This window comes from Onychostoma macrolepis, chromosome 03 (genome assembly GCF_012432095.1).
Source record: "Onychostoma macrolepis isolate SWU-2019 chromosome 03, ASM1243209v1, whole genome shotgun sequence".
Classification (NCBI taxonomy): Eukaryota; Metazoa; Chordata; class Actinopteri; order Cypriniformes; family Cyprinidae; genus Onychostoma; species Onychostoma macrolepis.
Genome location: NC_081157.1, coordinates 25,190,953 through 25,215,730, shown reverse-complemented (window position 1 = coordinate 25,215,730; position 24,778 = coordinate 25,190,953). Strand labels below are relative to the sequence as shown.

Here is a 24,778-nt window from a genome sequence, read left to right as displayed (position 1 = left end):
TACTACGTTTAAATTTATGTTTATTCCTTACTTTTTATATGTCGCTTGAGATTACAATATTTAAGTAGGCTATACTAGCACTTCCTGCATTTTAGGTATGTAAATAAAATGTATTGTTGTTGTACATTTTTGTAATTATTATATTATATTAGCTATATTATATTACATTATATTACATTAGCATATTATATTTATATTAGCCTATATTCATAGTTGTTTTCGTACTTTTTACTGTCTAGTGGGCAAGTTTAATGGCAATTTCCTTTTTTTGTGTGTGCATTATCAACGAATCAACAGTAACGAAGTGGTTAATAATTTTCCTAAAAGGAGGAAAGGGATTAACAGAACTGTGGTATGTCAAGAATTTTTACTTATAAGATTAAAACTTGATTCTCTACCACTGGAGGTCGCAACACTTACAGAGCATTTCAAACTGATGGTATTGATCATGTGTGTGTGTGTGTGTGTGTGTGTGTGTGTGTGTGAGAGAGAGAGAGAGAGAGAGAGAGAGAGAATGTTTATATTTATATTTTCAATTGCATTTACATTAATATCTTTAAACATTAATGACAGCTAAAAATAGCTTCGATTTAAAACCTCAGATCAGGCATATAGCCATTTGACATCTGTATTATTCTAATTAGCAAGGACTCGAGGTTAAAACAGTGCTGATGTGCGTCAGTTTAGTCATCGCTCCGGTGCGCAGGTGCATGTCTGCGCACAATAGCGCGACTGTCTCGCGCCACAGGTAGTATCTGGACTCAGGTGTTGTAACACGACACTGAACCATGTGATCAGCGATGAGAATTTAGGAAGAAGAAAAACCCAGCTCGAGCATTCACTCAACACACTAGTAAATACCAACCGCACAAGACCACCATTGATAGCAGGGCAGGATCTCGAAGGACAATGTATTATTATTATGAGCAGGACGCCGGAGTGTCGCGATAGTTTCGGTTTAAAGGCTTCATTTAACCGGTAAGGTGAGGCGGAAGCGAGCTACGGTCAGATAGGCTATATTGGATATACACAGTCTACATATATTCGTCTGGAAACATTGTGGATTATGAAGGTGGACACACAGGTATGAGTTTGTTTCTGTTTATGTGCCTCACATGGATGAATGTTTCCTTAGCAACACAAATAAATGGAAGGAATGTGCGTGTCGAGGACTGGATAAAGGTTACAGGTTGAGAAATGGAAAAATAAATACCTTTTTCTATTACATATGGCCAGGGTCAGCTGTTACGTATTAAACACACCTAATACATCTTGAAGAAATATTTACTAGAAAAGAATTTACAGGATCTTTTGAAATGCACAGGAATAAACATCAAGGCCTACAATGGAATGAATCAGTGCATTTGGATATATCTATTTCAAATCCAAAATTTAATTTAGGAGAGCATAATGATTAGGAAGCTAAATTATCTGGTTCTCTATAGTTAGTCACTTGCAGAGGTGGACAGAAGTGAAGTATTTTTCACTTTGCTCAAGCAAATTTAAAAAGTATCTGTACTTTTCTTCAGAAAACTTTTACTTCACTACATTCCAAAGCATAATTTTGTACTTTTTACTGCACTACATTTCATGAATTTGTTTTTTACCTTTAATACTTAAGAACATTAAAAATGTAGTACTTTGTTTATCCTCTTTTAAAACTTTGAATTACTTTTACTTAAGTAATTAGTAAGTAGAAAGTACTAGATTTCTAATGCAGTATTAAATGATTTTAATATGAAACGCAGTGCAGTAAAAAGTACAATATTGTGCTTTGGAATGTTGTGAAGTAAAAGTTTTCTAAAGAAAAACACTCAGGAAAAAAATGCAGAGTAAAAATACTTCACTACTGTCTGCCTCTGGTCACTTGTAATTTAGTTACTATAACTGATTTAGTTTGTTTTATACGATATGAACGATCAAATTTGCAAAGCAACTTCAGATCCTAACAGACGTTCCTACTCTTCTTTTGCAGCTCGCTAGAGACAGATAGGACTGCTTTTATTCTTTGATCTCGGACATGATTTATTGATCAGCTCTGCTCCACCCTACCTGGAGCATCAGCCCCTTCTGGTTGAGGGTAGGGGTGCAGATTGACTCCATCCCGGAGATGATACGGCAGGTTGGGCTATTGGCAGGGAGTTTTCTGCTGCTGCTGCTTCTCAGGAATGTTTCGGCCCAGGGTGAGTCACTCGCTCCACCTCTGCAGTCATGTCCGAAACTGAACTTTGAGAGTATCCGGACTATTAATCACTGTTAAAGCTCACTGCATTTAAACGGCTCAGTGGAGTTGCATCAGATTAATCTGAACACAGGAGAGGAACACTCCTTTAACTTGTACTTAGTTAGTACAGGACTGTTTCTCGAACAGACAAGCTCAAGCATGTCGAGGTTCCTGCAGAAGCATTTAAGGTATTGTTGCAGAGTCATAAAATGGTACAAAAAGTTAGAGAAGTGTGTAATCATAAACCATCAATCTCATAAAACCTGCCGAGGTCATATTTCACCCTGAAAATCACAAGATGTAAGAAATTATATTTTTCTTATAGAAAATAGACAGAGTTTTAGGGAGACTCTCTAAGATTTTTTGTATTGTGACATTATTTTCATGATATGTAGGTACATTTCAGCCATAAATTCACATTACTGTAATATAAAATATCCAATTCTCACTACTGTAATGTGAAATACTGTGTAACGCTTTAGGGTCCAAGTCTCACTATCTCATGCTATATTATTGCCTTATCCTGCATGACCAAATTCTAACTCCCTTAATCCTACACCATGCCTGAACTACCTTAACTATTAATAACCAGCAAATTAAGAGTCTGAGGCAAAAGTGGTAGCCTATTTAATAGTTAGTTAGTGAGAGTTGGTCCCCAAACTAAAGTGTGACCGTATTACGTAAACATATTATTTTGATTTGATGTTTGTTATACAGCCTTTGATGCTGACTTAAAGAAAATGAGAATTTGAGGCCTGGCCATAAAATAGGCACATTTGTGTAAAATATCATTTATTTGATTATTTACTCCTGTAAATGATTAACATTTTTGCTTTTTTATATGTATCCTCTCTTTCTCTATCTCTCTCTCGAGCTCTCTCTATACCGTGTGTGTCGTCATAGCATTAAATTACTTTTAATCATCAGTTTGCAAGTGTAACATTTATTTTCAATCAAGTCAGCAGTTTGTACCATGATTTGTTCTCTGACCTTCAAATGCACATTAGTTTGTCAAAGTCCAAACTCGAGATTTTACAAAGTTGCCAAATTTTGAGATTATTTGGGGTGTGAGGGATTTGTTGTTCCTTACAGAATTGAGGCTAAGTATGGGCACCAGCTGATTCTTTGCTTTTTTAATATTAAACAAAGAGACAATTATGATGTATACAGTCATTTATTTAAAAATGTGAGAAAGTAGATATTACCATTGGAGACCAAAACATTTGCTACATGAAAAATGGCATACAAACGTCCTTAGAATGCACTTTTTAGAATTGATGATGAAAACAAATGATTAAACCTGAACAATTTTGAACAGATTCATTAAAAAAACATAATTCATGAAAATGAATTGAACCTACTAACAGCAATTACCATAATGCTCTCAGGAAAGGCCAAACTAGTATAATGATGACGTTTTTAGAAAAGCTAATGGCCAAATAACTGAGACATTCATAATGTTGAAGATTCAAAATGTTATGTCACCAACAAAATCATCAATGCATATACAGTTAATATGATATCAGAAAAAAAATTAAGTGTATTTTGTCAACTTTTAGGATAGCACGAATATGGATTTTGGATATTGTAGATGAATATGGAATTACATAACAAGATTTAACTTGGACACTCTCAACTTTTCGTTTGTTTCCAGATTTAAAAAAAAAAACACATGTACTGAATGTTAGGCGCTGGGTTTCATAATATTGCTGTAAATCATTTAAATTGCGAGATTACACCATCACAGATGTATCACAGTTCACAAGTTCCTCTTTTATTAAAATGTACTTCTCATATCTGTTTCTTTTTCTCAGAAATATAGCCTTCATAGTGAGCTCTGTGACAAAGGTGCGCACTGCGCAGCATAGTGATGTTACTTAAAATGATACTGACACCTCAAATAAAATATTAAAGAACCAAAACATGCTGCTTTGAGCTGCAACACTGTCATTAAAGAACCATGCAAGATTTGTGAGCCATAGGATGAGTTCCAAAATCATATTAGTGTCTGTTGATCATAATTCACAATTTTGTACAATTAGTTGTCATTTCATTGTAATGTTTTCTATTTGCAGGGGAAACGGCCACAATGCCCAATAGCACTACAACTCCCAGCCCAGTAAGTAGAAATTCTCCTGAAGTGTAGTCAGGTGTTTATTTCCCCTTCCATATATTAGCCTGAAGCGCATTGTCTGTCTAGAAATTAAAAGACATTTATTTCTCTTATAAATATCTGATCAACTATTGGCCAATATACTCTTCATTTGATTTTTAAGAAACATATTCCCAAATTTGAGAATAAGAAATTGAATCTTGAATAAGGATTTTTTTTTTTATGTTTTGAAATAAGTTTCTTATGTTCACCAAGGCTGCATGCTTTGATATTTGATCAAAATACGGCAAAACTGTAATATGTGACCCTGGACCACAAAACCAGTCTTAAGTGTCATTTTTTCAAAATTGAGATCTATACATAATCTGAAAGCTGAATAAATAAGCTTTCCATTGATGTATGGGTTGTTACATTGATAAAATATTGATAGGACAATATTTGGCCGAGATGCAACTATTTGAAAATCTGGAATCTGAGGTTGCAAAAAAATCAAAATATTGAGAAAATCGCCTTTAAAGTTGTCCAAATGAATTCTTAGCAATGCATATTACTAATCAAAAACAACGTTTTTATATATTTACAGTAGTAAATTTACAAAATATATTCATGGAATATGATGTTTACTTAATATACTAATGATTTTTGGCATAAAACAAAAATCTATAATTTTGACCCATACAGTGTATTTTTGGCTATTGCTACAAATATACCCCAACCACTTAAGACTGGTTTTGTGCTCCAGGGTCACATGTTGTGAAATATTATTACAAATTAAAATAACTGTTTTCTGTTGCAATATAATTTAAAATGCAATTTATTCCTGTGTTCAAAGCTGTATTTTCTCCATCATTACTCCAGTCTTTAGTGTCACATGATCCTTCAGAAATCACTCTAATATGCTGATTTGCTGCTCAAGAAACATTTCTCACTATTATCAATGATGAAAACAGTTGTGCCAGTTAATATGTTGTGGAAACACTTTTAAACTATTTAATACATACTTAGTGAATAAAACTATTCAGTTTTTTTAAAGAAAATAACAGTAATAATAAAAATATTTCTTACTTTTATGTTTATAGGTAATTCATACTGATTGATAAAATACTGAACATATTAAAATTATGTTAAATTATAAATTGGTGGAATCAAAAGTATGAATTTCTTTTAATTTTATTCCATTGTACTATATCCTCAAATTGAGAGGTTTACTGCATGCTGTAACACTTACCACTTTTCAGTGTCCTTAATAACAGTAACTACACTGTTAGACATTTCAAAGGGTTTTTACAGTAGCAAACTGCATTTGATTTACAGTTGCAAACTGTACTGTTTTACAGTAAATTACTCATCCAATTCATCAGTATACTATTGTAATTCATTCATTTTAATAGATTTCATTAGATTTGATTATTTTTATATAGAATTCATTTTATTATTACTCTGCATAGGTACTACTGGCATTCAGTTAAAACAGACACAATAATTACAAAATATCAAATTCTTTATTTAAAACATTGCATGTATAACACTTAAAAATACAGTCTTCCAATGCTGGAACAGTGCATCTTCACCATTTCTCCTGTCTTAGGACGTTTTGCAGTGCATTATGTTGTGTCCTCTGGATTCATCCTCACAAAGAATCTTTATGCAACAGAAACATAATGGAGAAAAAAGACAAACATCTGCAAAACCCAGGTGCTGCTCCAAAATGTGGCCACCACCTTTGCTCACCATCCACTTTGTTAGTAACAGAAATGTCTTCTCTGAAAAACAAGAAGTAGAAAAGGCACACTTTTAAAAGGCAAACTCCATATAGAATACACAAACCTCTCAAAACCAGTTGGCCAACATTAACTATGCGGAGTTCACACTGCACGATTTTCAAACTCGTCGGATCGCTGTTGTTTTCACACCGCGTGACTATCTGGGGTAGCATTCAGTCGCTGCTGTGTTCACATTGCACGATGGATCAGCGACAGGGGCTTTCACATTGCACGATTTCACAATAGGAAGAATCGCCGACAACTCTGTCTGATCCGCAAACTAGTTTCACAACAAAACACACGCGAGAAGTGATAAGGAAATAACGCTAGAAGCTGCGTGCGTCAGCCCGTTGTTCTCGAGCGAGACTGGAAGTATTAAAACAATATAGCCCGCAAATTGTCTGTGCGCTGATTTCCAGCTACAAAAAGAAAAACAGATTATGCAGGAGGGAGATGCAGGGAACAGGGACTGTGTTCTGCAAAGAGTGGTAAATAATAATTTTGCAGTAACTGTTATGCTGATGTCGCGGCTGGTCAAGCGTTTGTGCTCGTTTCTGTATGATATAATTGTACATATTAAAATACTGATATGGTCTATAACTCCTCACCGAACTTCCCTCTGCCCTGTATCTTTGTCTCTCATTGGCTGAAGGTCATCGCCGATGTAGTTTTCAGTCAGAAATCATTGCACACAGCGTGATTGTGAATCGCCCACAGCTCGATATAAAGATAAGCGTTGCTCCTTAAAAATAATTTTAATTCGGTAACTTAATTCAATAAACTGACAAAAGTCTTTTGAAAGGACAGCGCAGTTTACCAAGTTTGTTACCGCCATGTTGAGGGGTAAATGTTACTAATTTTAGGTAAACTGGTATGCAAAAATCTGACACAAACGTACATATATTTTTACCTTGCTTGCTGGTCTTATTATCTTGTAAGGTGCATGGACACACAGCGCAGATGTTCTCCGGAACTCTCCCACTCTGGCGGGTTCATCCCCGGGAAAAACCCGCGGCACTGCTCCGCTGGATCCCTGTCTTCCTTGGACTCGAGTGGCACGGCGCGACTCGATAAAAAAACAATGTAGAAACCCATTATATATAGTGTGTATATATAGTAATATTATATACTATCTACAGTGAATGCGGACAGTAAACTGATGCCCCGGTATATTTCTGATGTAGAGATGTACTCCAAGCCCTTGCGCTGTTTCTGACACGAAGTACAAACGTATTTTCCAATCATTACAAGCGATGTAACACATGCAGTGTAATCAGTCCCAAGCTGTTGCGGCATTATAGACAAGGTGCAGGGCAAATCGTGTCAATCCGAATGTAAGAAATGAGGAAAATAAAACAACCAGAATAGAATGGCGCCAAAGAGGCCGTTACAGCAAATACAGTAGTATACAGCATTTTTTAAAAATACAGTTAGTCTCTGTATGTGGGGTCTGACGTCACAGAAAATTCCTATGATGCAAAGGGTATTACAGTTATTTACTGTAAAGGGAATTTGCAGTATTATACTGGGTGATATTCAGTAAATAACTGCAGAAATTACAGAAATGTCTAACAGTGTAACCCTAAACCAAATGTCAACCCTATAGGAAGTAGTACATGGTGTTATTAATATCATTCAGCATTTAAACATATAATTACACTGTAAAAAGGACCACTTAAAATAAAGTTAACCCTGGATCTTGTTTGCTACCTCAGTTCAAACTAAGGAATTGTATTACAATTCTGAATTGCCTTGGAATAAAAACATATCACAATATCTGGTTTCTTTATGCAATCCTGTTGTACTGCTCCAGTTGATTAACATTCCTACTTTTCTTTGTCCAGGACCAGGGCCCTAATATTGTGGCCATTGTAGTACCATGTGTGGTCGTGGGACTGCTGGCTATTTTGACGGCTGTTCTGGTGTTTCTGTTCTGTGTGGTAAAGAAGAAGAGACAGACGGAAGGGACGTATCGACCCAGCTCAGAGGAGCAGTCAGGAACACGTAGTGTTGAGACGCCTGACGCTCTGAAATTACCCAAGGAGGAGAGACTGATTTGACACACTGGTTTATGACTAACCAGCAGCACATGATAATAGTAACTCAATTCCAAAACGGTTAAACAGATAAACATTAACTAAGGACCGTTTCTGAAGGCACGAGGCACAACTATGTTTTGGCTAAACAAAGCGAGTCTGACTACTTGGAAGAAACTTGGAACAGATCCTCTCTCCAAAAGGCCACATATTTCACAGTACAGATCATCTAGCGTTTCATGCCATTTTAGACTGGTAGCTTTTCTCTGAATACTTTATTTGATGTTGTGTTACCTGTTTTAATGGTTGCTTTGCACATACAAATGCTGATATTTGTATGTAGTGTTAAGATATGTTTAAAGGTGAAGTGTGTAATATCTGCACCACTAGTGGCACAAAACAGAATTGCAGAATGTTTTGCATTCAAAATTGGCCAGACTTAAAGGGATAGCTCACTAAAAAATTACCATTCTGTCATCATTTACTCACCCTCAAGTTGTTCAAAACCTATATGAGTTTCTTTCTTTTGTTGAGCAGAAAAGAAGGCATTTTTAAAAATGTTGGTATAACAAACAGTTGATGGTAGTCATTAGTATGGAAAAAAAAAATATATATATATATATACTATTGAAGTTAATGGCTACCGCCAACTGTTTGGTGACAAAATAATGACAAATCTTTCATTTTTGGGTGAACTATGCCTTTAACAGCACCAGCTCAACCAATGGTGTGAATTTGGGTGCGGGACTATCTGTTTGACTGAATAATGGTAGATGGCTACATTTGAAACTTTAAATTTAATTTTTACATTTAAATTAGTCATCAATTTTTCATTTCTGTTTGTTGGCACTAGATTATGCACACTACACCTTTAAATATTTATTCAAATCAATTTGTTCACAATATAGGATGTTCATAATCTCATATCTGGTATGTTTGTTGAAACCACTTTTCACAAATCATTTCAATATCTGTATTTGTTTAGATTTACCTCAGTAATGTTTTCTTATATATAATTTAATCTAATATTGTCCAGAAATTTGATCAGTGCAACAATTGGATGCTACTTGGAATCATTTTTGATTCTTTTATCACAGCATGAATGTTTACACTCAAATATTTCATGCATTATGTTTCACTGGAGTGCCTTTTCAAATTTCACCTTTTCAGAATCTGCTAAATTGTGCAGTTTTTAAATATAAGATTAAAAGGCACAATGGCATGCTATATTGTGAATATAATCACGGCTAATGGGTTTTGTTAGGCACAAAGCTCAGTGGAGTTACTATATTTACAATACAGCATGGCCTCAGGTGCCTTTGCTTTTTAAAAAATATTTGTTCCATGTTAAAAATATTGAGGACAACACAAATTTACATTAAAACATTATTTTATTAAGCTAATTAATTAAGTGTTATTTTTTTCTGCTGAAGACAATGTAATAGAAAGTTGCTATGCAACAAAATAATTTGCCGTGCCCTATTATAGTCTATTCTATATTGCGGAACTTAGCACGACTTATTGGTTGTCTTCTGTCTTCCATTTGTATTTCCACGGCGTGAAAGGTCATACAAATTTATAACTGAACCGCTCGTTTTAAAAACTTCCCAGTTGCAAAACGGATGTTCAAAGACAAAATAAAGACGGCTGTGCACTTGTTTCTCTGACGGATAAGGTCTATTTTACTCATTGGAAGCCAGAATAGCAATTATTTATTTATATATGTATTTTTAACGTATTATATATATATATATATACAGTATATATATAATTTTTTTTTTTTTCAATACATATTTTTATAGTGGGTACTGCTATTTTGTAACGTGAATGCTCAAGGCTTCTGTCCGTTCTGCTTGATGTTGCAAACTGGTAGCCTATACGTTATCATATTATTTTATTATCATAATTGTAACAACATTGGCTTGTAGTGAAAACAGATTTACTGTTTACTGTTTTTCTTCTAGTTTGGCTAGCAGCTAATTAATCAGATGTCTTGCACATTCACAGAAAATAGCTTACTTCTGCATTGAAAAATAAGGTGGCAAATAAGGCTTTTACCCCAATCCACAAACATCTGTTGAAAATTTGTAGCTGGATAGGTGTAGGCTACTTTGAAATTTTATGACTTTACATAAATGTCCTATGAGTGCTGACACTACAATAATATCTGGGTGTGCATGGAGGAGTGTCTTTCTTAAGAAGCGTATGACAGCATTGCTTAAGGCTGTCTCACAAATTTGCTTGCCAAGAACAACGCAAGAGCATATTGTGATGAGTAGATCTAAGAAAAGCATGCTCAGATGATTGTTTTCAGGAACACTGCTCTCTAGTGGTCTAGTTTGTCTTTCAGGCAGTTGTGTTATGCTGCCATTTCCTTTGGTTTGGCAAAATACAATACTGTGCATTTGAATGGTAATATCAGGAAACTAATAACAAAATAATTTATGATTTCAGTCTTTTTGACTTCAGGGCCCCAAATATTGACAAAGACAATATTCAAAGTCCCCAAAAACTAAGTGGGGCAATATATTAAATAATTAAATAAATAATTATAAATTATTAATTTTGAAGATTAACTAAAGTATTACTTTTCTAGTTATTTATAATTTCTACCCGATTAAATATTTTAGAGTTTGACTTAACTAAAAAAAATTATATTTTTGTCTTATACAGTGGGTACGGAAAGTATTCAGACCCCCTTAAATTTTTCACTCTTTGTTATATTGCAGCCATTTGCATTTTATTTTTTTTCCCTCATTAATGTACACACAGCACCCCATACTGACAGAAAAACACAGAATAGTTGACATTTTTGCAGATTTATTAAAAAAGAAAAACTGAAATATCACATGGTCCTAAGTATTCAGACCCTTTGCTGTGACACTCATATATTTAACTCAGGTGCTGTTCATTTCTTCTGATCATCCTTGAGATGGTTCTACACCTTCATTTGAGTCCAGCTGTGTTTGATTATACTGATTGGACTTGATTAGGAAAGCCACACACCTGTCTATATAAGACCTTACAGCTCACAGTGCATGTCAGAGCAAATGAGAATCATGAGGTCAAAGGAACTGCCTGAAGAGCTCAGAGACAGAATTGTGGCAAGGCACAGATCTGGCCAAGGTTACAAAATAATTTCTGCTGCACTTAAGGTTCCTAAGAGCACAGTGGCCTCCATAATCCTTAAATGGAAGACGTTTGGGACAACCAGAACCCTTCCTAGAGCTGGCCGTCCGGCCAAACTGAGCTATCGGGGGAGAAGAGCCCAAAGATCACTGTGGCTGAGCTCCAGAGATGCAGTCGGGAGATGGGAGAAAGTTGTAGAAAGTCAACCATCACTGCAGCCCTCCACCAGTCGGGGCTTTATGGCAGAGTGGCCCGATGTAAGCCTCTCCTCAGTGCAAGACACATGAAAGCCCGCATGGAGTTTGCTAAAAAACACCTGAATAAGATTCTCTGGTCTGATGAGACCAAGATAGAACTTTTGGCCTTAATTCTAAGCGGTATGTGTGGAAAACCAGGCACTGCTCATCACCTGTCCAATACAGTCCCAACAGTGAAGCATGGTGGTGGCAGCATCATGCTGTGGGGTGTTTTTCAGCTGCAGGGACAGGACGACTGGTTGCAATCGAGGGAAAGATGAATGCGGCCAAGTACAGGGATCTCCTGGACGAAAACCTTCTCCAGAGTGCTCAGGACCTCAGACTGGGCGAAGGTTTACCTTCCAACAAGACAATGACCCTAAGCACACAGCTAAAATAATGAAGGAGTGGCTTCACAACAACTCCGTGACTGTTCTTGAATGGCCCAGCCAGAGCCCTGACTTAAACCCAATTGAGCATCTCTGGAGAGACCTAAAATGGCTGTCCACCAACGTTTACCATCCAACCTGACAGAACTGGAGAGGATCTGCAAGGAGGAATGGCAGAGGATCCCCAAATCCAGGTGTGAAAACTTGTTGCATCTTTCCCAAAAGACTCATGGCTGTATTAGATCAAAAGGGTGCTTCTACTAAATACTGAGCAAAGGGTCTGAATACTTAGGACCATGTGATATTTCAGTTTTTCTTTTTTAATAAATCTGCAAAAATGTCAACAATTCTGTGTTTTTCTGTCAATATGGGGTGCTGTGTGTACATTAATGAGGAAAAAAAAAATGAACTTAAATGATTTTAGCAAATGGCTGCAATATAAGAAAGAGTGAAAAATTTAAGGGGGTCTGAATACTTTCTGTACCCACTTTATATCCAAGTTTTCAAAGACCGCGAGAACCATGGTTCATAAATAAGTGACACTTGCTGAGGGAACAAATTTACACATCATCTCACATTTTCAGCTGTTTTACCTCTTTTTATAGCTTGTTTTGTCTTATTTTAATTTTTAAAAGCCATCTTAAATTATTAATTTGTGTCCACTAATGTTAATTAAAACATTCATGAAACCCTCTGTGATATTCGAAAAAACAATTCAGATGTAGTAGTAGCCTTTATTCAGATTGACACTGACACCAGTTGCATCGTTATCAAATCCAAAGGCTTCACAGTTAAAATCACTTGCATTTCACTTGGATGTAAGGGGGATTTGATGTGCATTCACAACATTCAGAAACACAAAACCAAACCAAAAGTTCACAATTCCTCAAAATGTCACTGGTGGGAGGATGACAGTCATTGATGGATACTGAATATGAAAACCCATTCATTGTTCTGGAGAGCACTGGTTTGTGGAGAGAAGGATGAAATATGGGGGATGGAGTGGCAGGGACACTGCGGCAGGCCAGGCGGTTGAGATTTAGGCGACCTCCTCCTCGCCCTCCTCTTCGAACTCGCCCTCTTCGGCGGTGGCGTCTTGGTACTGCTGGTACTCGGACACCAGGTCGTTCATGTTACTCTCGGCCTCGGTGAACTCCATCTCATCCATGCCCTCGCCGGTGTACCAATGCAGGAAAGCCTTGCGCCTGAACATAGCGGTGAACTGCTCCGAGATTCTCTTGAACAGCTCCTGGATGGCAGTGCTGTTGCCGATGAAGGTGGCAGACATTTTGGTGAGAGAGGTAAAGAAGAACCCAAAGATCACTGTGGCTGAGCTCCAGAGATGCAGTCGGGAGATGGGAGAAAGTTGTAGAAAGTCAACCATCACTGCAGCCCTCCACCAGTCGGGGCTTTATGGCAGAGTGGCCCGACGTAAGCCTCTCCTCAGTGCAAGACACATGAAAGCCCGCATGGAGTTTGCTAAAAAACACCTGAATAAGATTCTCTGGTCTGATGAGACCAAGATAGAACTTTTTGGCCTTAATTTTAAGCGGTATGTGTGGAGAAAACCAGGCACTGCTCATCACCCGTCCAATACAGTCCCAACAGTGAAGCATGGTGGTGGCAGCATCATGCTGTGGGGGTGTTTTTCAGCTGCAGGGACAGGACGACTGGTTGCAATCGAGGGAAAGATGAATGCGGCCAAGTACAGGGATCTCCTGGACGAAAACCTTCTCCAGAGTGATCAGGACCTCAGACTGGGCCGAAGGTTTACCTTCCAACAAGACAATGACCCTAAGCACACAGCTAAAATAATGAAGGAGTGGCTTCACAACAACTCCGTGACTGTTCTTGAATGGCCCAGCCAGAGCCCTGACTTAAACCCAATTGAGCATCTCTGAGAGACCTAAAATGGCTGTCCACCAACGTTTACCATCCAACCTGACGGAACTGGAGAGGATCTGCAAGGAGGAATGGCAGAGGATCCCCAAATCCAGGTGTGAAAAACTTGTTGCATCTTTCCCAAAAAGACTCATGGCTGTATTAGATCAAAAGGGTGCTTCTACTAAATACTGAGCAAAGGGTCTGAATACTTAGGACCATGTGATATTTCAGTTTTTCTTTTTTAATAAATCTGCAAAAATGTCAACAATTCTGTGTTTTTCTGTCAATATGGGGTGCTGTGTGTACATTAATGAGGAAAAAAAAAATGAACTTAAATGATTTTAGCAAATGGCTGCAATATAACAAAGAGTGAAAAATGTAAGGGGGTCTGAATACTTTCTGTACCCACTTTATATCCAAGTTTTCAAAGACCGCGAGAACCATGGTTCATAAATAAGTGACACTTGCTGAGGGAACAAATTTACACATCATCTCACATTTTCAGCTGTTTTACCTCTTTTTATAGCTTGTTTTGTCTTATTTTAAATTTAAGCCATCTTAAATTATTAATTTGTGTCCACTAATGTTAATTAAAACATTCATGAAACCCTCTGTGATATTCGAAAAAACAATTCAGATGTAGTAGTAGCCTTTATTCAGATTGACACTGACACCAGTTGCATCGTTATCAAATCCAAAGGCTTCACAGTTAAAATCACTTGCATTTCACTTGGATGTAAGGGGGATTTGATGTGCATTCACAACATTCAGAAACACAAAACCAAACCAAAAGTTCACAATTCCTCAAAATGTCACTGGTGGGAGGATGACAGTCATTGATGGATACTGAATATGAAAACCCATTCATTGTTCTGGAGAGCACTGGTTTGTGGAGAGAAGGATGAAATATGGGGGATGGAGTGGCAGGGACACTGCGGCAGGCCAGGCGGTTGAGATTTAGGCGACCTCCTCCTCGCCCTCCTCTTCGAACTCGCCCTCTTCGGCGGTGGCGTCTTGGTACTGCTGGTACTCGGACACCAGGTCGTTCATGTTACTCTCGGCCTCGGTGAACTCCATCTCATCCATGCCCTCGCCGGTGTACCAATGCAGGAAAGCCTTGCGCCTGAACATAGCGGTGAACTGCTCCGAGATTCTCTTGAACAGCTCCTGGATGGCAGTGCTGTTGCCGATGAAGGTGGCAGACATTTTGAGCCCGCGGGGTGGGATGTCGCACACGGCAGTCTTGACATTGTTGGGGATCCACTCGACGAAGTAGCTGCTGTTCTTGTTCTGGACGTTCAGCATCTGCTCGTCCACCTCCTTCATGGACATGCGTCCGCGGAAGACGGCGGCCACGGTCAGGTAACGGCCGTGACGGGGGTCACAGGCGGCCATCATGTTCTTGGCGTCAAACATCTGCTGAGTGAGCTCGGGAACGGAGAGCGAGCGGTACTGCTGGCTGCCTCGGCTGGTGAGGGGAGCGAAGCCGGGCATGAAGAAGTGCAGACGTGGGAAGGGCACCATGTTGACGGCCAGTTTGCGGAGGTCGGCGTTGAGCTGGCCGGGGAAGCGGAGGCAGGTGGTGACGCCGCTCATGGTGGCCGAGACGAGATGGTTGAGGTCGCCGTAGGTTGGTGTGGTGAGCTTGAGGGTGCGGAAGCAGATGTCGTAAAGAGCCTCGTTGTCGATGCAGTAGGTCTCGTCAGTGTTCTCAACCAGCTGGTGGACGGATAGCGTGGCGTTGTAGGGCTCCACCACGGTGTCAGACACCTTGGGCGAGGGCACCACACTGAAGGTGTTCATGATGCGGTCGGGATACTCTTCGCGGATCTTGCTGATGAGGAGGGTGCCCATGCCAGAGCCAGTGCCTCCGCCGAGAGAGTGGGTGAGCTGGAAGCCTTGCAGGCAGTCGCAGCTTTCTGCTTCCTTACGAACAACATCCAGTACTGAGTCCACCAGCTCTGCTCCTTCTGTGTAGTGACCTTTGGCCCAGTTGTTTCCAGCACCACTCTGACCTGCAATCATTAAAAATTTGTGTTCACTTGGTGGCCATATTTGCAACATCTTCATGCTTGAATAGCGAGATCCAGAAATCTCAAAAACTGGCAAACTTGCATTTGCGTAACATAATTCAAACAAGCAACAAAATCTGGACCATGCTGGGCCATAAGTGCTATTTCTTTCATTTGGTTTTCAGGTTGGTAAAGCCAATGCGCCACCGGAGCTTCTAACAGCAGCTGGTAATGACTTTACCTACTGGCGAATGGCTCTTTTTTTAGACAACAGGACTTATTGCGCCATATTGTGTGTTGAACTTTCTCCCATTCATAATATGAGTGCATATCTAAAGTTTCACTAAAGTTAAATTTGACATCCACCATGTCAAATTTGAACAACTCCTAGCATCCAATAGAAGACACCATTTAATTGCAGTCAGTGTGGATTCATACCTACTAACTGAAAAATTATACTGTAGCAGCACATGGTGGACATAACCAAAGGTAATGGAAAAAACATTTGATGAACAATTAGCTTACCAAACACAAAGTTGTCAGGTCTAAATATCTGTCCAAAGGGTCCAGAACGAACTGAATCCATTGTGCCAGGCTCCAGATCCACCAAGATGGCACGGGGAACATACTTCCCACCTAAACATAAAGATGGATACAGTAGGTCATACTAACCAGACATTTGTTTCAGTGTGCATGAAAATTTCTGTGCACATACACTGAAAAAACAAACTTTGAGGTATAGTAAAATATACTAGATTTACTGTCATAAGTTTTACATTGCAATATTACAATTAATTGAGAACTAGAATTTCTAAGTAAAATTTTAAATAAATACACAATTAATTCATGTATAAAACGAACTGTGTGGGAATAGTAAATTGTATTATACATTTTCTGATATTATTTAACTGTTTTAAAGTCATTGCACATAAACCTAAAAATACTGAGTAAATTTCAATCTAAAATCTTAGCACGTTCACATCCACGTGACTGAATCACATGCCCGCGTTTTGGATCCGAGACAGACGGTTGCGATTGCCACACGTGCGGTTGGGTTTGTCACATGTGGATGCAAAGTTATGTGTACGGTAAGTTGTTGCCTTTTTTGTAGTAATGTATGACAATGTATAGGTCCATGATCATTTTAAAAGTCCGATTGACTTTGTTGTGTAACTCTAGTAATGTTACTTGAGGTTAACCTAGGCCTGCATTTTCCACTGCAGTCCATGAATCACCAGTCTCATACAGAAGTCAGTTTAAAACCAAAGAAATTTGTGTTAGTCATGGAATTATGATAAAACACGCTGATTTGAAATTTGCATTAGGAAAAGTTCAGACATTATTTGCCACCTCCCTCATTTAAGTGCGATCAGGTTACACTTACCACGACTTTCAAAACATTACATGAAATAAATCGTGCTGAGTGACACGGAAAAAAAGATTGTGTGAAAACGAATCAATAAACTATACATTTCGTGTTTATAGCACGATTTTCCTTGAGATTATTGGACCAACCAAAATTGCCCTAAACGCATAATGTTACAAGGAGCTGCGTTTTATTTCTGGATGAAAAGCACAATAACGTTTATACTTTCTACAGTTTACGTTAATCTTTGTGGATTACACAAGTGTTTTTTCTCAGATATATTACAAAACTAAGAATAAAAAAAGACAAAAGATTTGGTTAAACAATGTTAAAAAATATTGGTGATATCATTTACAAATAGCAATATTGTAGAACAAATACTTCGAAATTTAGCAGCATCATTTTAATCATAATAAACCATCTAAGATTTAGAATCTACATAACTGGAGATTTAACTTTTTTTGTACTTGATCATAAAGAATTGAAATATGTTGATAAATTTGTTCAGTCCATAAAGTGTCTGAAAAGCTCTAAAATTGACTTGCGTGTTTAAATGAAAACTTATTTCATTGATACTCCTGCTTGTATTTCAGCTTCTGTTTATTAATTAGTTCACACATAATTTTCTACCTTAAATGTAATGTATTTTTATTAATTCTGTTGTTTTAATATAACTAATTGTGTTTGTTAACTTACAGGTTGACTGCATTTAGGAAATCTCCCAGACGCACGGTTTTCAACCCTGGTGTTTTATTGGACTATTTGCACAGACATAATGTTTTTCAGATCATTTGTGTACATAATTAGCAGTTTTGCTGTTGAATTTAGTTTCACCATTGTGAACAGTGGTGGGAAGACACTTGCCTGTTAGAACTGTTTTCAGCTTTATGCCAACTAAGGCATCTGGGCCCGTATTCCTAAAGATTCTAAGAATCCTCTCAGAGAGCTCCTAATTTAGCTTAAAAATGTCTAACTAGGAGTCTTAGCTTAGAAGTGATTCAGGACCAATCTGAGAGCAACTCTGAGCGAGAAAAAGGTAAAAACTTTTATCTTAGTGAGGAGGCAAGGCTGACCCTGTTGCTAGCGATGACACGGTCTTCTGAAGAATGTGATTGGTTGGTTGTCCAAGAAGGAAATAAAAGGGCGCTTTTAAGAGTAGGGTTTATTATAAGCCTTCACTTTGAAATTACAGGCGTAATTTTTCCTGTTTTACCGTTCTCTCTCACTCACACACGCATATGTATATATATTCTTTATTTTTTTATTTACCATGCTGTCATACTTAACGTATTTTATAGGAAATGAACAGCGACATAAGTGCTGTAACAGACCCAAATCATCACTGCTGCATAGTTGCATTTTTCCAGTTGCTAAATATGTCAATGTAGTGATTTGCAATGATTTGGGTCTGTTACAGCACTTTCAGAATCTTATTGTGTCGCTGTTCATTTCCTATAAAATACGTTAAGTATGACAGCATGGTAAAAAAAATAAAGAAAGCATATATATATACATATATAATGTGAGAAAGAGAGTACGATAAAACAGGAAAAATTATCAAATTAAAATTAACTGTAATTTCAAAGTGAAGGCTTAAAATAAACCCTACTCTTAAAAGCGCTCTTTTATTTCCTTCTTGGACAACCAACCAATCACATTCTTCAGAAGACCGTGTCATCGCTAGCAACAGGGTCAGCCCTGCCTCCTCAATAAGATAAAAGTTTTTGCTCGCTCAGAGTTGCTCTCAGATTGGTCCTGAATCACTTTTAAGCTAAGACTCCTAGTTAGAAATTTTTAAGCTAAATTAGGAGCTCTCTGAGAGGATTCTTAGAATCTTTAAGAATAAGGGCCCTGGTCTTTTTTTTCTTTATTGTCATGTTTAGAGCACTAGTGCCATGTTAATTGTTGAAACTGCATTGTTTTAGACTATTTTAAATTGAACTGAATTCGTAAAAGCACTACTCAGTATCTGTTGGATGCAGAAGCTGTCTCTTTTAAGGAATTAGTTTTGATATTAATTTAGCAACATTGCTTTATATAGAAATATTGACATCTTTAACTGTTAATCAAAATATTTTTTATGCATTAATGTTTTAGATTTTATGCGTTTAATGTTGTAATGTTTAGAGCACAAGTCCAGAGTGCTATGTTGAATGTTGAAACTGCACTGTTTGAGAGGATTGCTACTTTTATTGAAATAGAAAAAAAATTGTATCCATGATGTTTAAACCTCATCCCATGTTTTTGTATTCCTCTTGGGGTTAAAACACTTTCAGGTCTTGACCAATTTAGTTGTTTTCAGGACTCCAATCCCTAGGGAAACAGTTGTCATTTAAAAAACTTAGGTTTTGCTTTATGTAACTTTAAAAACAAGTCATTGTTCAATGTTGGAACTAAATAAATGTTGATTGTATCTACGCTGTGTGGTTTATTAAAATGCAGACAAAATTATATTTTTAGTAATATTTAATTACATATATTTAATAAATTAATTGAAATATTAAATAAAACCTACCTTATAACAGTAAATAAAATGTACTTAATATTTTAAGGACAGCTGTGTGTTAGTATTTAAAAAATATATATAGACTTTATCTAAATGCTTAGAATAAATATAAATCCTACCTTAAATAGAAATTAGTAATATTTACTTAATATTTTAACAAATGTTAAGTCAATTAATACATAGATTTTACTTGATTCTGGAAAGTGTGTTTTACTTAAAATTAAAGCAGTAAATTTTACTTAAAAAGTGTTAGTGCAGATTGTTACGAGGATTTTATTAAGTAAATTTTACATGTTAGTTTTTTCAGTGTACAATGATGTTTAAAAATCTGAGACCGCAATGTTGACTTAGATTTTGCATAACTGAAAACTATACAAATCAGTATTTTATACAAATCTGCATCATTTTTGAATAAATGGTCTTTGTGTCCTCCTTTTGCTGTAATGATAGCAGCACTCCAGCTGTGTGAAGTTCCTGATGATCCAATTATCATGTTATCCAACATGATTTGAGAATGATTCAAAGAGTATCAGCTTGGTCTTTCTTTGGTATTTATTATTATTTAATAATAGTCGTGGCCTAATGGATAGAGAGTCAGACTTGTAACCCAAAGGTTGTGGGTTCAAGTCTCAGATATACCACCATATTTGGCCACACTTCACTTTATTTTATTTTTTATTTTTTAGTTTGTTAGCCATAAAAAACATCTTAGAATTTCAGTTGCCTCAGACCTTTTCCATTATATATGTATGCTGTCACCAAATATGATATTTATTTAAATATTGCATAAAGTTGCTGACAATTATTGCTTATTGCTTCGTGATATTTAAAAATAAATACCTGAGGCCTCGTTGTAGTAAACACTGATCCTGTCTAGCTGCAGGTCGCTGTCTCCATGATATGTTCCGGTTGGATCAATGCCGTGCTCATCGCTGATAACCTCCCAGAACTGAGAGAGAGAGAGAGAGAGAGAGAGAGAGAAACAACAGGGCGGAGGCCGGAGAGGCAGACGGAAACAGAAAAAAACCAAGAAAGAATCATACTTATCTCGTTAGTAATAAAAAAGTAATAAATAGATAAATAAAGAAAATAAAAGAAAAAAATGAATGCAATGAGCATCAAATATGTAGTTACAATTTCATGTTGGATCAAAAGAATCAACGATGCTGAGCAAATAATGAAATGCAACGACAATAATTCGATTATATTGATTATTCACAAGAAATATTTGTATATACTTGTTTTAAAAACGTTTCTCTAACTTATATTTAGAATCTTGTGGATTAGCACATTTTACGGATTCCAATGAATCCGAGGAATGTGATGTTATTTTCTTTCAGCGATTAACCAAATATAGACTCGGATGCATAGGGTAACTAGTATATACATATGTAATGCATTTTTATAAAGTTGCTAAATATTAAATACCAAAAGTAGAATATTTTATTCCCGTATACTAATTAAACGTAAAGTAGGTCATTCCCGTAGATAGATTCCACCAATTCTAACAATCCAGTCTCATTACTATCAAAAATAAATGACCCTGAAAGTATATATATAAGGACTAACTGCAATAAATGTGCCATAATTGCATGATTACCACAATTAGAAAGAGGGGGGAAAAACCAAAGAAACATTTAATTCATTCATTCTCCATCGTTCAGTGGATGAGACGTTTCCACGCCCAATGCAAGCACATCTCTGCGCACAAGTCTCCATCTCCAAATCGGACAAAATAATGCGCGTTTAAATCATGCATGCAGTTGACAAAAGCTGCAGAATGAATCGAACCGGACTGCAATGTATTTCTAGAAGATTCTTTAAGTCGTCTTGGAGGGCATGAAGTGCAAGTTCAAATGTGAGCCTTCCGTGTTTTTTTTTTTTTTACCTTGGCTCCGATCTGGTTGCCGCACTGGCCGGCTTGCAGGTGCACAATCTCGCGCATGGTGCTGCAGGAAGGACAATGGCGGGGATGCAGGAATCGAAGGCTGTCTTCTGCCTCACGCTAACGGAGGAGCTGCTTTTTTCTGCCCGTCTCTGTCGCTCGAAGATTAACGCCCGCCTCTGAACTTCGTTACTGGGCTGAGCTTGTGGTGCAAGATGACGTCATCGCCATGGTAACCAAGACTGGAGGAGAGAAGGAGGAGAGGAGGAGGACCTTGAGCTCGTGGAGACACCGGATAGGATGCTGCCTGTGATTTGGACGGAGATGACAGGCGACTCTCCAAAGACCACTGACTATAAAGACATGTCTGAAAAATATTGCAAAGGGAATGGAGAATGGCTTCTCATTACAGCAATAAACTACTATGGTACTACCATGGGATGCTTTGTAATTGGCTACACTGGAGCAGAACCATAACCATTGCAATCCTAATATAGCCTTGTTTTAGACTGACATTTAAACAGATGTATGATCTGTATGCTTAATAACCAATCATAAGAAGTCACTTTGGAGATATATGTGGCCATACCATGTGACCATTAGAATAAGCTTGTAGGTTAATTCCATTCTGTTCTAACAAGTGTCATAAATCAGCAAGGGACAAAATGCCTGGAGTCTGGAACTCATCTGTAAGGGCATTTTCATTTGTATTTATTAATATATATATATATTTTTTCATTTGGCTTTTGAACCAAAATGACAGTGGTGTTGATAATTATTTTTGAATGCATAATTTGTATTGGGTTTTATGCTTCTGTTTATTTATTTATTTTATTTTATAAATTTGTATTGCATTATTTATAAGAGCATTTAAAAAAAAATGCAATGTCATTCATTTAGGTCAAATATATTTACCTAATACTATAATCATGTGCTTATTTACTATACTAAAATCTTCAAACAAACAAACAAATATGCCTATAAAATCAGATAAACATACAGTGAGGAAAATAAGTATTTGAACACCCTGCTATTTTGCAAGTTCTCCCACTTAGAAATCATGGAGGGGTCTGAAATTGTCATCGTAGGTGCATGTCCACTGTGAGAGACATAATCTAAAAACAAAAATCCAGAAATCACAATGTATGATTTTTTAACTATTTATTTGTATGATACAGCTGCAAATAAGTATTTGAACACCTGTCTATCAGCTAGAATTCTGACCCTCAAAGACCTGTTAGTCTGCCTTTAAAATGTCCACCTCCACTCCATTTATTATCCTAAATTAGATGCACCTGTTTGAGGTCGTTAGCTGCATAAAGACACCTGTCCACCCCATACAATCAGTAAGAATCCAACTACTAACATGGCCAAGACCAAAGAGCTGTCCAAAGACACTAGAGACAAAATTGTACACCTCCACAAGGCTGGAAAGGGCTACGGGGAAATTGCCAAGCAGCTTGGTGAAAAAAGGTCCACTGTTGGAGCAATTATTAGAAAATGGAAGAAGCTAAACATGACTGTCAATCTCCCTCGGACTGGGGCTCCATTAAAGATCTCACCTCGTGGGGTCTCAATGATCCTAAGAAAGGTGAGAAATCAGCCCAGAACTACACGGGAGGAGCTGGTCAATGACCTGAAAAGAGCTGGGACCACCGTTTCCAAGGTTACTGTTGGTAATACACTAAGACATCATGGTTTGAAATCATGCATGGCACGGAAGGTTCCCCTGCTTAAACCAGCACATGTCCAGGCCCGACTTAAGTTTGCCAATGACCATTTGGATGATCCAGAGGAGTCATGGGAGAAAGCCATGTGGTCAGATGAGACCAAAATATAACTTTTTGGTCATAATTCCACTAAACGTGTTTGGAGGAAGAAGAATGATGAGTACCATCCCAAGAACACCATCCCTACTGTGAAGCATGGGGTGGTAGCATCATGCTTTGGGGTGTTTTTCTGCACATGGGACAGGGCGACTGCACTGTATTAAGGAGAGGATGACCGGGGCCATGTATTGTGAGATTTTGGGGAACAACCTCCTTCCCTCAGTTAGAGCATTGAAGATGGGTCGAGGCTGGGTCTTCCAACATGACAATGACCAAGCACACAGCCAGGATAACCAAGGAGTGGCTCTGTAAGAAGCATATCAAGGTTCTGGCGTGGCCTAGCCAGTCTCCAGACCTAAACCCAATAGAGAATCTTTGAGGGAGCTCAAACTCCGTGTTTCTCAGCGACAGGCCAGAAACCTGACTGATCTAGAGAAGATCTGTGTGGAGGAGTGGGCCAAAATCCCTCCTGCAGTGTGTGCAAACCTGGTGAAAACTACAGGAAACGTTTGACCTCTGTAATTGCAAACAAAGGCTACTGTACCAAATATTAACATTGATTTTCTCAGGTGTTCAAATACTTATTTGCAGCTGTATCATACAAATAAATAGTTAAAAATCATACATTGTGATTTCTGGATTTTTTTTTAGATTATGTCTCTCACAGTGGACATGCACCTATGATGACAATTTCAGACCCCTCCATGATTTCTAAGTGGGAGAACTTGCAAAATAGCAGGGTGTTCAAATACTTATTTTCCTCACTGTATATGGCTATAAATAGCTGTAAATGATGCACAAGACCATCATAAACATAGCTGAAATCTGAAATATTTGGCCAGTTATTGGTATAGTATACTGAAAAAAAAATTGTGTAGGATTTACTGTGAAAATATTTTTACAAACATTTTCAGAAATTTGTTTTCTCAAATAATAAAAAGAAAAAACACATTGTTAAACATGAAATTGTGAAGTAGAAATAGTATTTTCCTGTAAAATATACTCCTTTAATCTTTATTTACAACTCTGAAAAATCTTTTATTTTTTTTAACATTGCACAGCTCTCTCCAAAAGCAACAAATTTAAATATATTTAGATTTATGTAATTTTATAGCCACACATTTGCAAAAAAACTTCGCTTAGAATGCAAATACAGATTTTCAACTTCAAGTCACCACAATTTACAGAATAAATGAATAAATAAACAGGGTGGTAATATTTTTGCCTTGTGCTTTTTTTTCATGATAATTAAGCCCAGACTAAAGGCATTTTATTTAGCTATCATTACAATACTTTTATGGCATTAAATAGATGAATTCCTGTTATAATTTTAATAAGCATAAATTGAACAAAACTACCATGACATGCGAGAATTACACAATTTACATTGTAAACATTTACAATGA

The 24,778-nt window shown here is 37.2% G+C and overlaps 2 protein-coding genes across 3 annotated transcripts; one reads left to right on the top strand and one right to left on the bottom strand.

Moving 5' to 3' along the window:
* Positions 1–642: 642 nt before the first annotated feature.
* crb3a (crumbs homolog 3a) lies at positions 643–9,801 on the top strand. Its single transcript, XM_058771691.1, has 4 exons — positions 643–1,084; positions 1,976–2,183; positions 4,300–4,343; positions 7,945–9,801. The coding sequence occupies exons 2-4, from the start codon at positions 2,111–2,113 to the stop codon at positions 8,158–8,160; spliced, it is 333 nt and encodes a 110-aa protein (XP_058627674.1). The 5' UTR covers positions 643–1,084; positions 1,976–2,110; the 3' UTR covers positions 8,161–9,801.
* Positions 9,802–13,912: 4,111 nt separating this feature from the next.
* On the bottom strand, positions 13,913–22,500 carry tubb4bl (tubulin, beta 4B class IVb-like). 2 transcript variants are annotated; one of them, XM_058771682.1, is made up of 4 exons: positions 21,547–22,500; positions 20,499–20,607; positions 16,312–16,422; positions 13,914–15,789 (listed from the first exon to the last, which is right to left on the bottom strand). In XM_058771682.1, the coding sequence occupies exons 1-4, from the start codon at positions 21,601–21,603 to the stop codon at positions 14,732–14,734; spliced, it is 1,335 nt and encodes a 444-aa protein (XP_058627665.1). In that variant the 5' UTR covers positions 21,604–22,500; the 3' UTR covers positions 13,914–14,731. The 2 variants fall into 2 exon arrangements, with proteins under 2 accessions (XP_058627666.1, XP_058627665.1); XM_058771683.1 differs by lacking the exons at positions 20,499–20,607; positions 21,547–22,500 and adding an exon at positions 16,676–16,857 and having other exon boundaries at positions 13,913–15,789.
* Between the last annotated feature and the right edge of the window lie 2,278 nt (positions 22,501–24,778).